The sequence below is a fragment of the Notechis scutatus genome, chromosome 1 (genome assembly GCF_049901735.1).
Source record: "Notechis scutatus isolate UNSWTSFEM ecotype Mainland chromosome 1, rNotScu1.2, whole genome shotgun sequence".
Classification (NCBI taxonomy): domain Eukaryota; kingdom Metazoa; phylum Chordata; class Lepidosauria; order Squamata; family Elapidae; genus Notechis; species Notechis scutatus.
In genome coordinates, this window is record NC_142009.1 from 25,888,816 (window position 1) to 25,903,301 (window position 14,486).

At 43.0% G+C, this 14,486-nt stretch overlaps 1 protein-coding gene across 1 annotated transcript; it reads left to right on the forward strand.

Moving 5' to 3' along the window:
* Positions 1–1,349: 1,349 nt before the first annotated feature.
* Positions 1,350–11,539, forward strand: EIF2B4 (eukaryotic translation initiation factor 2B subunit delta). Its single transcript, XM_026671612.2, has 12 exons — positions 1,350–1,507; positions 1,618–1,765; positions 1,932–2,135; positions 2,220–2,302; positions 4,205–4,296; positions 4,838–4,952; positions 7,403–7,479; positions 7,568–7,670; positions 8,141–8,268; positions 9,345–9,522; positions 9,864–10,044; positions 11,307–11,539. Exons 1-12 carry the CDS (start codon positions 1,382–1,384, stop codon positions 11,504–11,506), a joined length of 1,635 nt encoding a protein of 544 aa, XP_026527397.2. The 5' UTR covers positions 1,350–1,381; the 3' UTR covers positions 11,507–11,539.
* The last annotated feature ends 2,947 nt before the right edge of the window (positions 11,540–14,486 follow it).

Below are 14,486 nucleotides of genomic sequence, written 5' to 3' on the forward strand. Positions count from 1 at the left end.
AGCGAAAATGCTTCCGTCTTGCCCAGGTGCTCTTTTACCTCGACCGTTCGGAAACCCCCCACAATTTGGAATAAGGGAGCTGAACCGCCCCCCACTCCCCCAAAGGCAGGTCGTGGCACGTAGAAGTTAAACCAGGGGTCTCCAAACTCGGCCACTTTAAGACTTGTGGACTTCAACTCCCAGAATTCCTGAGCTAATATGACTGGAGGAGGAATTCTGGAAGTTGAAGTCCACAAGTCTTAAAGTGGCCGATTTTGGAGACCCGAGTTAAACGATACAAGCACAACCCGAGGGCAATATTTTATTTATTTATTTATTTATTTATTTATTGATTTGATTTGCCAATTGTTTACAAGATAATAAGTATAAGTGTATACATAGTTGTGAATACATGTAATGGGTACATATAAGAAAAATAAAAGAAGAATAAGAGAAACAATAGGACAGGGACGGTAGGCACGTTGGTGCGCTTATGCACGCCCCCTACAATATTGGCAATATTGGCCAATAAGAAGTCTCGGAACCTGCTTTACCCCGCGGACGGACAGGGTATCTGGGTCGCCCCCTGCCCCTTTCTCGCTTCACCTAGGCTGTTTGTCCAGCGAGGTGGGTTAGCAGCGGAAAGAACGCCTCCATTAGGGACGGACGGACCGAGTAGGGCTACCGGCCTGCAAAAACCCGTCCAAACAATGGTCGTCCGAAGTTTTGCAGCCCCCATCTGGTTTCCCCCCCTATATACGTGGTAATCGGGGTAGCCGCTACTGGCAATAAGCAAGGTTGAAGGGACCCGACAGGTCTCTCCGTCTATCAGCTCGGGCCTGAGAGCCCGGTTGATCGGTGTGAGTAGGTTGCACCACACACCGAAGACGCTATGCGGCGGCTGTCTTTGGTGTGGAGCAACAAAATAGGCTTCGTTTGGTACTGCACAAAGCCGAAAACAGCCATTGCGAGGTATTAGCCCAGCGGTCTTCAAACGTGACAGCTTTAAGACTTGTGGAATTCCTCCTCCAGTCATGTTAGTACAGGAATTCTGGGAGTTGAAGTCTACAAGTCTTAAACTTGCCAAGTTTGAAGACCCTTGTATTAGCCCCAGCATTTGCGTGGTGTGGGCTGTGGAGCGAGGCAGACATGCCTGCCCATCAGCAATTATCCTCCGGATCGCAGCAGCAGAATTGCCAGCGCAAACCTTTCGGTTCGCGGACACCCATGGTGCGAGGTGCCACCCGCCCCGCGCTCCCGTGTATTTGTTTCCCCACCACCAGCCCGCTAGACAAAAGAGGGCGTGGCTCCGTTCGGTCCCTTGCCCAATCAACTTCTCCCCGTCCTCCGCGAGACCACAGCTAAGCCACTCGGATGCCCAGGACAGTGGAAGGAAGACGAGATGCTCCCTGCCGATCCTTGCTCTGAGCAGCAGGGGACGCTGTCGCGACCAGCTGAGGTCAGGGGCGGAGCCAGAGCAGTGGCGATGGCGGAGCCGGGGAGCTGTGAGGCCCCGGAGCGCGGCCAGGTACTTGGAGAAAAGGGGCGCGTGGCGGGATTGGAGGAGCACCTGACTGGTGTGGCGGCAGCTCTCTCCTTCTCCCCCTCGTGTTTCTCTCCCCTTTACCTTCCGTGCAGGCGCCCAGCGCGGAGGACAAGTTGCAGCTCCGGAAAGAGAAGAAGCAGCAGAAGAAAAAGCGCCGCGAAGCGGAGAAGCAGCCCAAGCCGCCTCCCGATGGGCTCGCCCACCCCGGTCCCACGCCTGCTGGGCAGCTGCCTCCGCCAGGTGCCAGAGGGGCGAAGAAAGAGGGTTGGGGGGGGTCTCACTTTTTTTCGCAGTCTGAGCTGCAGAGGGGTTCCCGGGCGGAATGGACGGCCGGGGTATAAAACCAGCGCTGGCCTCCGCTTACCCTGTCATCTTCTCCCTCCTCCTCCTCCTCTTTTGGGTTTAGGACCGGAACCTACCACGCCGGGTCCTCCTGACAAAGCCTGTGGAGGCGAGCAGACCGGGCCGGGCAAAAGTAAGGCTGAGCTGCGAGCTGAGCGGAGGGCCAAGCAGGAGGCCGACCGGGTGTTGAAGCAGGCTCGGAAGGCTGATCCTAGTCAAACAGCCGTGCCTCCCAAGCCTCGGGTAGGACCCACTGAAGCCCAGCCAGGTGAGGCTCTGTCCTGAAGAAAATGTGGCTGGTGACCCAGCTAGAAAGTTTCATCTTCTGAGCTTTGCCCCCTTCTCTCCCCAGCTGTCAAGAGGCTCCCAGAACATGTGCAGGTGGATGATCCAGCTGCCCAAAAAAAGCTAGCCAAAAAGTTGGAGCGTCAGCAGGTAGGACTCCAGTCCTCATGAGGAACAGTGGCTGGGAGAGGTGGAGGTAAATAAGTTATACAAGTAGGTTTGGACTGATGACAATGACCATTCAAAGGTACTTTTACTGCCAGTTTTTGAAGTTACAATGGCCACATCCTGCAGAAGTCATGCAATCACATTTTGAGAGCTTGGCAACCAGCTTTTACAACCATAGATCTCATAGTCACGTGACTCCAATTTGTAACATTTTTGCTGGTTTCTGACATTTTATTTCCCATTTCCTTCAAAAACCACCAATTCAGTAAAATTGATTCACTTAATGATTCTGATGTTCACCTATTGCCTTCCAAAAATCTGGTCTGGTCACCTGATGCATCAATTTACAACCCCAATGACTTAACAACTGTAATTCTGGGATCAATTAGTCTTAAATTGAGGATTACCTGTAGAGTCATAAGTTGGCTTCATTCAGCACCATAGATTCAATCAGCTTGTGATTCAGTGTGTATGTTGTGTGAAACATTCACCAACAGTACTGTATGTTATAATTGTATATTATGTTATATAGTAATAAATATATATTATGTGCTATTATTAGTTTGGACACCACATACTATGTGCAGGTAGCAATTGTGTTTCTTTAGTCTGCTTCAAGACTGAGAATGGAAGTGTTGTTGAGATCATTATGCTCAACTGCTTTTTTAGTGCTGAGGACTAAGTTAAAGCGGCCACAAAAGACCCTATCTAACATCCTCAAAGAAAAGCCAACTTGAGTATCTCCCCCTGGTTCATCCCTGGGTTGTTTACAATTTATTTTTTTAAGATTTAACACTAAACCAAACACTTTGTGGTTGAGTGGAAGAGGCAATAATGAAAACGTGAAGAGTCTCTGGGACTTGGGAAACATATAAGTTCAATAAATGAGGATAATGAAGATGACAAAAGGTACCTTTACAGGCATATTTCTTTTTTTTTTTTTTATAAAAGTTTTATTGATTTTAACAACAAATAAAAACACATAAAACATAAAACATAACATAAAAACATCATCATTCTTCATAAATTTACAGACAGTGTATCGGTTGGTTTATCACTCCTTTTTGTGCATCTATTTCATAGTCATCATAATAATTATGTTACATAATAACTCATATTATCAATCAACAATTATATATCCTAATATCCTTATTAAACAATCATTTGACTATAATTTAACTAATTCATGCTTAGATAACTATAATTTAGTTAATTTATAACAAATCGTAAAACAATCAAATCATTTATACAGCCACCCAATCAAATGTGACTTTTTGCTTGGCTTCTTAGAGAAATAGTAGCCAACCTTGATTTATCTGCCACAATAGAAGAGAGATAGGGCCTTTTTCCCCAAAGAAATGCCTGAATTGTCCTGTTATTTTTACATTAACATATACTGTAACCCTCCTCTTTTGTACACAAGTTTGTATGGTCTGTGGAGTTATGAAAATGTTTACATTTTCTCCAGCTCACCTAGAAGTGGCTAAGAAACTATAAAGCAGGGTTTGCTGTGTCGAGAATTGCTGAAGTCCAAACCTATTGAGGCAGCCCCTCACTTTTCTCTCACCTTGCTTTTTGCAAGATTTTAGCTTTTTTCTGAAATTCCTGATCTTTGGTTTAACCATTATGGCTTTTAAGAAATAGTATATTGGGCGCAGTGATCTGGGTTCCTGTCAGAATGCTTCATTTTGTTAACTGGTCTTGATTAAAATGATCTTAATTCAAAGAGACATAATTTAAAAAGCACTGCACAAATTAAAGTACCTATGGGGCAGGAAAATTGTGAAAGATTCCTATTAAGAGGCAGCTCACCACAGGTGGTGATGATATATGGTTGATTGATCGCCTTCCATGTTTAGACTGGTTTTCCCCCCATGTCTACAGGTTCCTATGAGACCAGATTATGGTGCCAAAGTTAGTCTCTTCTCCCATTTGCATCAATATAGTCGCAAAGAGTTGCTGACACAACAGATGAGGTGAGTGCCTGTGAACCAAAAGAAAAGCATTGAACCTAAAGGGGCTTTATCACAGCACTTTGAAATGTTCATAAATGATGTTGTGAGGACATTTTCTAGGCTGTTCCTAGAGAAAAGAAGGAAGAATAGAGGTCACAAAACCAAGAACCATGTTCTTCACTCAATGAAATTGGCCTGGTTAGATTGGAGCTCTGTTCTTGCTGCCCTGCCTTGAGAGGTTTCTGTGCTTAGATTCCATCCTAGTACAAAGTTTTAAGGCAAAGTGCTTTGGTTAAAGTTTATCTTCCCCTTTTCTCCCTCTGAAAGTGCTCTTCAGCTATTTCAGGATCTATATTCATCATTCTTTATAATTTTATTCAAATCACCTCTCCTTTATAGTATTTCAAAAAGATGGGAGAAAAAGATGAACAAGAGTAATATTTTCTTTCTTGAAAGTAACTTGTAGATGGGCTTTGGTATGATGGATAATGTGCAAAAAGTGTCAGTTTTATTGGGGAGTGTTGAAATGATATGTAATAACCCAGAATCTTTTCACCTGCAGCATCCCGGTCTCCACCATCCACCCTGCAGTGGTGCGTCTTGGCCTCCAGTACTCTCAGGGCATCATCAATGGCTCCAACGCTCGGTGTATTGCACTCTTAAAAGTTTTCAAACAGGTACTGCTGAAGAAGGGAGTTAGAAGTGTTGTTTAGACCAGTCTGGATCTCTTCCCATTGGAAGAACTGGTACACAAACAGCAAATAGTTATGATAAACATGTATGAAGTGCCTTTCCCTTCCTTAGTTTACCTAATGTGGTGGACTGTAAGATAGTTTCTCTTGAGTCAAGATCCATTCCTCTTGACTGTTTTAGTTTACTTTACTTTATTGTCATTGCACCTTGTACAACAAAATCAAACACCATCTTCAGTGCACATCATGACCATGAAAATAAACACAAACACACATGCTTCACACTCCACACATTGAATTGAAAAACCCCGACAATGCACCAACACTGCACTATATAGTAGAATTCAAAAGAGCTACTGCCCTGGGATAGAAGCTGTTTTTCAGCCTATTTGTCCTTGTTTTTATTATCCTGTACCGTCTGCCAGATGGCAATAGTTCAAAAAAAGAGTGTCCAGGATGAGATGGATCTTTAAGGATGTTTTGAACTTTCTTAACGCAGCGGGAGTTATAAAGCTCTTCCAAAGAGGGGAGAGGGCAACCAATGATCTTCTGCGCAATGACTTTAACCATCTGGAGCAGCAGCCGCCAACCGGTGGGCCATGAGAAAATTTTGGTGGGCCGCAGAGAAATCTCACCCCCAGAGCACTCCCCCAAAGCAATTAATCCAAGGCTGCGCTGCCCACATGGCCCGTGGGAACCCTCCCTGCACACTCACTCCATACCCAACAAACTTGCCTGCTAAATTGCTATTTTTCCTTTTTCTGACTATCACTTGTTCTGTTGTGCCGGGAGATTTAGATTAGCTAGGAAGCAGGAAATGGTTGGATTTCTTGCTTTCTAGCTAGCCTTTAGATCTTCGGTTCTGCTTTTAAGCACAGCCGAACCTCCCTTAGGACTGAAAGTTCTATTATTCAGTGCAGATTCACAGCAAGCAAATTTGAGAGACTGAGCTAGCTGATGGCAGATAGATAGATCACTGAATGATTCTGTGAGCGACTCAATCTGCCTGCCTGCTTTGCCTGATTTTGGGTAAAAGTTGCTCTTTTTTTTTTTTTAATAAAAAATTCAATATTTACATACATGGTATGTTGTGAGTTAATTTTGTGAGTTTGCTTGCAAGCAAATTTTATGTGACGGATTGAGCTAGCCGAAGGCAGATAGATCTCTGAATGAATCTGTGATTCTGTAAGCAACTCAATCTGCCTGCCTGCTTTGCTTGATTTTGGGTAAAAGTTGCTCTTTTTTTATAAAAAATAATAATCAATATTTATATAAATATTGATAATATTTACATACAAGCCATGCCCAGCCAATCACATGACCACCTAGCCACACCCACAAATTAGGCCACACCCACAGAACTGGTTAGTGGTCCCTGGGATTTAAAATTATGAGTTTGGTGGTCCCTGAGGTCCAAAAGGTTGGCAACCCCTGCTCTGGAGTGCTGTCCTATCTGCCACTGTGCAATTGGCAAACCATACAGAGGTGCAGTATGGTCACTGTATGGTCACATGATGGCACTGACACACTCATGTTGTCTTCCTGACAACAATTATCAAAGTAATGTGTCAGCCACCTTCTGCATTTTTTTTTTCACATTTATTTATCTCATTTCCACTGCTGCCCATCTCAGCAAATGACTTTGGAGGGCTCACAATTCAAAACATATATCACAATTTGCCCACTGCTCATGCAAGTGAGGATGCACGCACTCGCCTGCCACAGCCGCAGTAGCTCAGTTCCAATCAGCTCGAGGCCTGGTAGTGGGCCACGGCCCAGGGGTTGGGGACCCTGGTCTAAAATTTTAAATAGGTAAATACATTCTCAGAAGGAAATGAATATACCAGCCATTCTGCAGATGGAATAGTTATAGGCTTCGCTAGTTTAAAATAATGTAATAAATTCTTAGAGAAGGAAGAGGTCAATGGCTCTACGAGCATCAGGCTATATGAGCTGTGGTGGCACAATGGTTAGAGAGCAGTACCGCAGGCTACTTCTGCTGCCTGCCCGCTGCCTGCAATTTGGCAGTTCAAATCTCACCAGCCTCAAGGTTGACTCAGCCTTCCATCCTTCCGAGGTAGGTAAAATGAGGACCCAGATTGTTGGGGGCAATTGGCTGACTCTGTAAACTGCTTTGAGAGAGCTGTAAAGCAATGTGAAGCAGTATATAAGTCTTAAGTGCTATTGCTATATGCAGCTTCCCAGCGCTAACAGAACCTGTTTTGCTGCGGAGCACAAATAATACTGTAGAGAATAGCAATTGTCTCCATTGTTCTCAGACAGGCTCCCACAGTAGCCACTGTTTGGCTAACATGGGAAACAAGTTGTCAGACTTAGGTATTAACTCACCTTGACTCGATCCTGCTGTAGGACTCTGTTCATGTTGGGTTTTTCGCTTTGCAAATTTGCAACTTCTCTTTTATCCTATCCTTCAGGTGATTAGAGACTATACCACTCCGGCCAACGAAGAACTTTCACGGGACCTTGTAAACAAGCTGAAGCCGTACATCAGGTGATTGAGAACAAGAGAGTTCCCCCTTTGGACATCTGGAGGTGGAAAGGTGCTTTGATGCTGAGCTGAGTGTGCCTTTCTTCTGCAGTTTCCTGACCCAGTGCAGGCCCCTCTCTGCCAGCATGGGCAATGCCATCAAATTCCTTAAGAAGGAGATCTCCTCACTACCAGGGACCATACGAGAAGAGAAGGTGAGTTCAAACTTACAAACTTGGATGCTGGTTGAAATCCCTGAATGTAGCATGCAATCCGTGGTGTGCAGGGTGATGGCTTTTTTCTTCCACTTTGCTCTCTTTCCTGGGAATGTCATTATAAGTTCAGGTTGGCACAAATTGCCAGCCCTTCATCTTGTCAATTTATTGTTCTGACTTATTTTTTTCATTTTTTCAAAGAGATGTTGCCATACTCAATAGCACAGGGTAGAAAACCAGAGCATTTTTCTCCCATGGATAAGCAAGAGATCCAACTTAGATATTATGGAAGAGATTCATTTTATTTACTGACAATTTCAAAATAATAAAATAACAAAAAAAATAACACGCCCATATCAAACAGTTACAGGCAGTTTATCCATTACATCAACTACAAGAAACAAATCCAGCTGAGTACAGTATGCAGGGAGGGGACTGACCACACATGACCAACTGTTTTTTCGGAATAGGCCAAGGAGCAACTTCAGGAGACAATTGACAAATATGAGCGGGAGAAGATTTTTCTGGCAGCTGAAGCCATTTCCAAATTTGCCTTCGAGAAGATCAACGATGGCGACGTCATCCTTGTTTATGGATGGTATGGAGTTGTGCTTAGGGTGGGGGAAGAAAAACAAAATGGTTCTTATCTGAATGATGCTTTTCAGAATCTAAGCTGCTGTCCTGCATGTGAAATGCTGGTGGAAATGAAGAGAGAAAGGGGTCTGGCAGGCTGACAAAGATAAAGCAATAGTACTGTTATGCTAAAAATGGGTGATTGTAGCCAGGGTGGCAATGCCAGAAGATATGATAGGTTGCCAAGCTTTTGTGGAATTCGTAAACTTACCTAGATCTTATGCTGTGCTCACAGCAATCAGTGCAGTTCAGAAAACTTTATCTGTAAAGCATAAAATGACTTTGGTGGAGATACACAGGAATTGTTACCTGGGCAAAAGAAGCTAAAGCATTTTAAAGTCCAACATGAGATAATATTCAGAAGTAGTTCAGGTAGACACCTGCCAACTCACAGAACTATAAAAGAGGTGGGGTGGGGCGGAGGTACAGCTCAATCAGATTTGGAAAATTGTGTTATTATAGCTAGTCTGAACAAAAGCAGTTTCAGCTTTCCTGATTTGATCTACTTTGAGTGGATAATATCACTGTCAACTAAAAAAAATACTTCTTTGGTCTTTTTAGTTGCCAGCAGAAAGGGAATGGGGGAAAGTAGTGCATTCCTGAAATGCTTCAGATAATTGCTAGGCAGGCCAAAGCTGTCAGCACACAAGAATATTACTGGAGAGCATGATTGATGACTCTTGACTATGGATGTGTCCCATTGGAGAATATACATCCAGGGGGTGGGGGAAAGACCAGGGTCAAGGGGGAAATGAATGATGTATTTTAGTGTCAGCTGCACCCAGCTAACTCTGACATGGCCACTCCTAATAAATCAATTTGTTTACTCTGAGAGATGCGGCTAGAGACTTATGATATGAATGGGAGTGGATTTGTTGGAGCCCTGACAATCACCTTATATTTGAGTTAAAGTAAGGGGAGAAGAGACAGAGATTTCCAAGTCTGAGAGCAAAGACATTCTGGATTTCCAAAAGTTGGCCAAGGGAAATGTTGTCTGAGTTAAGTTCCTCATCTGTTTATCTCTGCTCGTTTTCTTGGTAGCTCATCCTTGGTGAGCCGCATACTCTGTGAGGCTCATGCCAATCATCGTGCCTTCCGAGTGGTGGTAGTAGACAGTCAGCCACGGTTAGAAGGCCGGGAGACACTGTGCCGCCTGGTGAAACAGGGAGTTCGCTGCAGTTATGTGCTGATCAATGCCATCTCCTATGTGTTACCTGAGGTAGGAGCTTTGAAATGTGATGTGGGTAGGACACTGTTGGTAAAAGAACTGAAAGGGCAATTCTGTTGGGTAGGGGCAGAATCTGGAGGCTGAAGAGAGATCGTATCAGACCAGCAGGTTCTGATTATTATTTATTAAATTTATATGCTGCCCCATTCATCATCCTTTCCTCCATGTTACCAACATGTGTCTTAACTAAGCTGGGGATACCCTGGGAGTTCTTAATCGGATTTGAAAGGGGATAGTGACAAGAGTTATGTGGATCTTTTTAGTAAATAAAGGCTACAGATGGTTATAAAATAAATGAATAGCTCTCTCTCTCTCTCTCTCTCTCTTGGCAGGTTTCCAAAGTGCTGTTAGGAGCTCATGCACTATTAGCCAATGGGTCAGTGATGTCACATATGGGCACCTCACAAATTGCACTGCTTTCCAAGGCCTATAATGTGTCTGTACTAGTCTGCTGTGAGACCTACAAGTTCTGTGATCGGGTTCAGACTGACTCCTTTGTTTCCAATGAACTTGGTATGTCTGGTGTCCAGCTTCAGCTATCTTTTTAGATCAGTGGTCGCCAACCAGTGGGCCGGGGACCACTGGTGGTCCGTGAGAAAATTTTGGTGGTCCGCAGAGAAATGTCACCCTCAAAGCACCACCCAAAGCAATTAATCCAGGCTGTGTGGGAACACAAGGCTGCGCCACCCACATGGCCCGCGGGAACACAAGGCTTGCATTGCAAACAACAAGAGGTAGTGAGGGGAGGGGGGAAAAGGGCAGAGAGGGGAACTTGCCAGGCTGCTTCTTTCCGCTTCTTTCTTCTTCTGCTTTTGGCTGCACGTAAGGAAAGCAGCAAAAGTCTTTCTTTCTCTCCCCCAAACTCCGCCAGAAATGAGTCTTTGGGACCCTGCAAGGCCTCCTGCTCCAAGAGGCTGCGCCAGCAAAGACTCATTTCTGGCAAAGTTTGGGGGAGAGAAAGAAAGACTTTTGCTGCTTCTGCTGCTTTCCTTGCATGAAGTCTCTCCCCCTGAGAACAGAGCTGGAGACAGTATCCTGTGATCCCAAATAATGATCGATCGGTAGGAAAACGGGGTGGGGAATTTTCCTGCAGACTTTTTGGAGGGATTTTCCCAGGGTCTCTGGTCCGCAGGACTTAAAATTATGAGTTTGGTGGTCCCTGAGGACTAAAAGGTTGGCGACCCGTTTTAGTTGAAAAACTTTATTGCACAATCTTGCAAATGTCCAAAATAAAGATTTGAGTTCTCTGGAGAAGGCAGATTTGACTATTTTGTAGAATGTTAGCCATTTTTCATATAGGTTCCTGGAGGTAGTTGGTAGACTTTTGTTGATCTCAACATTTGGGCTAATACAAATAAGAGAACCAAAAAATCATCCCTTTAATGGAAAAAGCTTACCTAGAAAAGTCAGGCTACCATTTTCCATTTTGCTTCATGTCACTTTCATTCTTCAAGTCCACTGAGAATTGAAGCACATGCTTATCTCAGATCAACTTTATGAGCTAGATTGGCTTAGGAGAGTGACTAGCCCATGATTGAGCTTTGAAATATGTAGAGGAAACTTGACAGATATTGCAATGCTGAAATTGCACCCACTGCTTCTCAGTGCAAAGTTATAAAAGCACAAACAGCAAAGTAAGCATCAGAATGTGCAGAAGGAAAGTACAGGAAACAATAGCCTCAGGACTTGTCCAACATGAGGGAAAAATCTTGGCCTATGCTGCTTTGAGAAAGAACCAATGCTTTTCTAACTGGTCCCTATTCCTATATTTGCAGATGATCCAGATGACCTGATTGGATCAAAAGGAAAGAGTCGTCCATTATCCAACTGGCAGGAAAGCAAATCATTGCACCTTCTCAATTTAGTCTATGATGTGACTCCTCTAGAGTTGGTGGATCTAGTCATTACAGAGTTGGGGATGATCCCTTGCACCTCTGTTCCTGTTGTTCTTCGTGTCAAGAATGTAGAGCAGTAATGTTGGAAGAGTGAATAAATCTGTGTTGTCTCAGTTCCATGCCTCTTTGTATTATATGTAATTGTGTGAATACCTGAGGGAAACAGGACACCCAACTCCAACCGAATTCTTGTCCAGGACTTAAGTAATTTATGTTCAGTTGTTCTCTGGTTTATTTGGGGCATCTTTGTTGTCAATCTGTTGCTGCTAGAAATGGAGTCATGTTTATTATAGAATTTATCAATCCTGTTTATTCTAACACTCAGTTTTAGAGCTAGGGATCCACTCTGGAATTTATTCTAGTGGTAATCATGAGTGTATTTGAACATGTAGATACAGTATATCTCTTTATCATTGACTGTGTTCTATGTTCAAGTAGACCTGAGACCCAGAATCTTTTTTCTACTAACTAGGGCCTTGTGAAATGCCTTGTTTTCTATACATTTCTTGACAAATGTATAGATCTGTTCCAAATCCATTTGCACTGATTTGTGTTTTCTTACATGAGGCAGTTCTGAAATAGCTGAGATGATGTCAGTTGGTTCCTATACGGTACTAAGCCAAAATATTACGTGTTTGGTTTCAGCTTAAAATGTGTGTGAATGTAACTAGTAAAATTTGCTAACCGTGATTTTATACTTTAACATCTATGAGCAAGCCAACTTAACAAACTAAGTTTAAAATCAATTATGGCTTAATGCAATGTGCAAACCAAACCAATGTGAGGACAGTTGGAAAACTGATCTCATAGAAACAGTAACCTGCCTGCATAATATAACTCTGATTCTCTCCCTCTTAGGTAAACTATTAGTCCCTATCATACACAGGATGTTACTTGGTGCCTCATTCTAACCACCCTACCATAAAGTGAATCATATTTAAAAGATTTCTTAGATTTTTGCTTCCAGATGTTTGGGGATTAAATTTCCAGAATTCCCAAAATATTGCTGTTATTATAAGAAGGGTGAAAGCAGCTTTAGAGCAAGGTATCAAGGAGTTTTATTTCTATTTATTGCCTCCGTTGCTCTCCCTAATGTTGGGAACATGACCCTGGGATATCCTACTGCTTCAGGTGGACCAATAATTGTGCAGAAAGAATTCAGTCACTCATGAAAATTGCTAACAATTATGAATATAGGAATCCAATAACCGACCTAACATGGCCTAGCATTCTGACCTCTAAATATTATTTATTGCACAACTTGTATCCACCATATTCAAAACTCTCTAAGTATACCATTAAAAATCAAAAGCTGCATACAACAGAATAAAACAGTTTAAAAGCTGATGCTAATTGTAAAAATTACATTCAACAAAAATGCATCCTTTGTGTTTTCAAAAAGGGTATGGGAGTGGGTGGGAGAAAGAGAAATATTTGGAGATTGGGTATCAAATTATTTTGAAGAATCAGAGGAGTCACAGAAAAGGTTCCAGAATTTCCACCCTTCCAATATCTTCCAAGGGAAGGTGTAGGGGTAATCCTCATCTGATATCATAAGATGAGCATATGTAATTAAAAGAGGTTTTTAAGGTAACTTAGATGCAAACAAAGAAGTACCATATATCCCTTATGCTTAACACTCACAAACACTTTAGGACAAGGGTCGCCAACCTTTTGGACCTCAGGGACCACCAAACTCATAATTTTAGATCCCAGGGACCACTAACTGGTTCTGTGGGCATGGCCTAATTTGTGGATGTGGCTTGGTGGTCATGTGACTGGCTGGGCATGGCTTGTATGTAAATATTATATTTATATAAATATTGAATTTTTTATATAAAAAAGAGCAACTTTTACCCAAAATCAGGCAAAGCAGGCAGGCAGATTGAGTTGCTCACAGAATCTCAGATTCATTCAGAGATCTATCTATCTGCCATTGGCTAGCTCAGTCTGTCACATAAAATTTGCTTGCAAGCAAACTCATAAAATTTACTAGCAAGCAAACTCACAAAATTAGCTCACAACGCACCATGTATGTAAATATTGATTTTTTTTATAAAAAAAGCAATTTTTACCCAAAATCAGGCAAAGCAGGCAGATTGAGTTGCTCACAGAATCCCATCAGCTAGCTCAGTCTCTCAAATTTTCTTGCTGTGAGTCTGCACTGAATTTGCTTGCAAGCAAACCTTCAGTCCTAAGGGAAGCAGAGCCAAAGATCTAAAGACTAGCTAGAAAACAAGAAATCCAACCATTTCCTGCTTCCTAGCTAATCTGAATCTCCCGGCATAGCAGAACAGATGATGGTCGGAAAAAGGAAAAATTGCAATTTTAGCAGGCAAGTTTGCCAGGTAAGCAGTGAATGGGCGGGGAGGGTCCCCCCGGGCCATGTGGGCGGCGCAGCCTTGTGTTTCTGCGCAGCCTGGATTAATTGCTTTGGGGGGAGGGTGCTCTGGAGGTGAGATTTCTCTGTGGCCCACCAAAATTTTCTGAAGGCCCACCCGTGGGCCACAGACCACCGGTTGGCGACCGCTGCTCTAGGACATTAAGGATTGATGTTGAGAATTCTAATGGGAGAGGGGGAGCAGGATGCAGTCCATTTAGCCCAGTGTTTTTCAAACTTGGAAACTTTAAGATGTGTGGTTTTTTTATCTTCTGGAATTCTGGCTGGGGAATTCTGGAAATCCACACCATGGTTGGTTCCAGATATTTTGGGCCCACTGGAAAATCATATTTTGGCACCCCCTCTGATTTGGCTCATCTTCCAATTTTAGGAATTACATACCCTCTTTTTTTTTCTTTTAGCTTTTAATTATTACATGATTTTGAGTCCTGCACAATTTGTTTTCTTGGATATTTTTTCCCTATTTACACAGTAAGTAATTTTAATTGCATTAGCACCCATTGTTGTCATATGACAACAGTTCTTTTTTATTGTGTTCTCCGGTAGCCTTGTTTTTTGGCACTGCTAAAATTTGGTATCCCTAGATTGTTGTCTATTTGATCTTAGTCTACTCTAAGCCATCTTAATCATTTTTAAACATCTTAAAAGTTGCTAAGCTT

Excerpts from the sequence above, each read along its gene's own strand:
- EIF2B4 (XM_026671612.2), top strand. The coding sequence starts at position 1,382 with ATGCTCCCTGCCGATCCTTGCTCTGAGCAGCAGGGGACGCTGTCGCGA. Across the intron at positions 1,766-1,931 it reads TGGGCAGCTGCCTCCGCCAG|GACCGGAACCTACCACGCCG; the intron begins GTGCCAGAGGGG and ends TTTTGGGTTTAG. Across the intron at positions 4,297-4,837 it reads TTGCTGACACAACAGATGAG|CATCCCGGTCTCCACCATCC; the intron begins GTGAGTGCCTGT and ends TTTCACCTGCAG.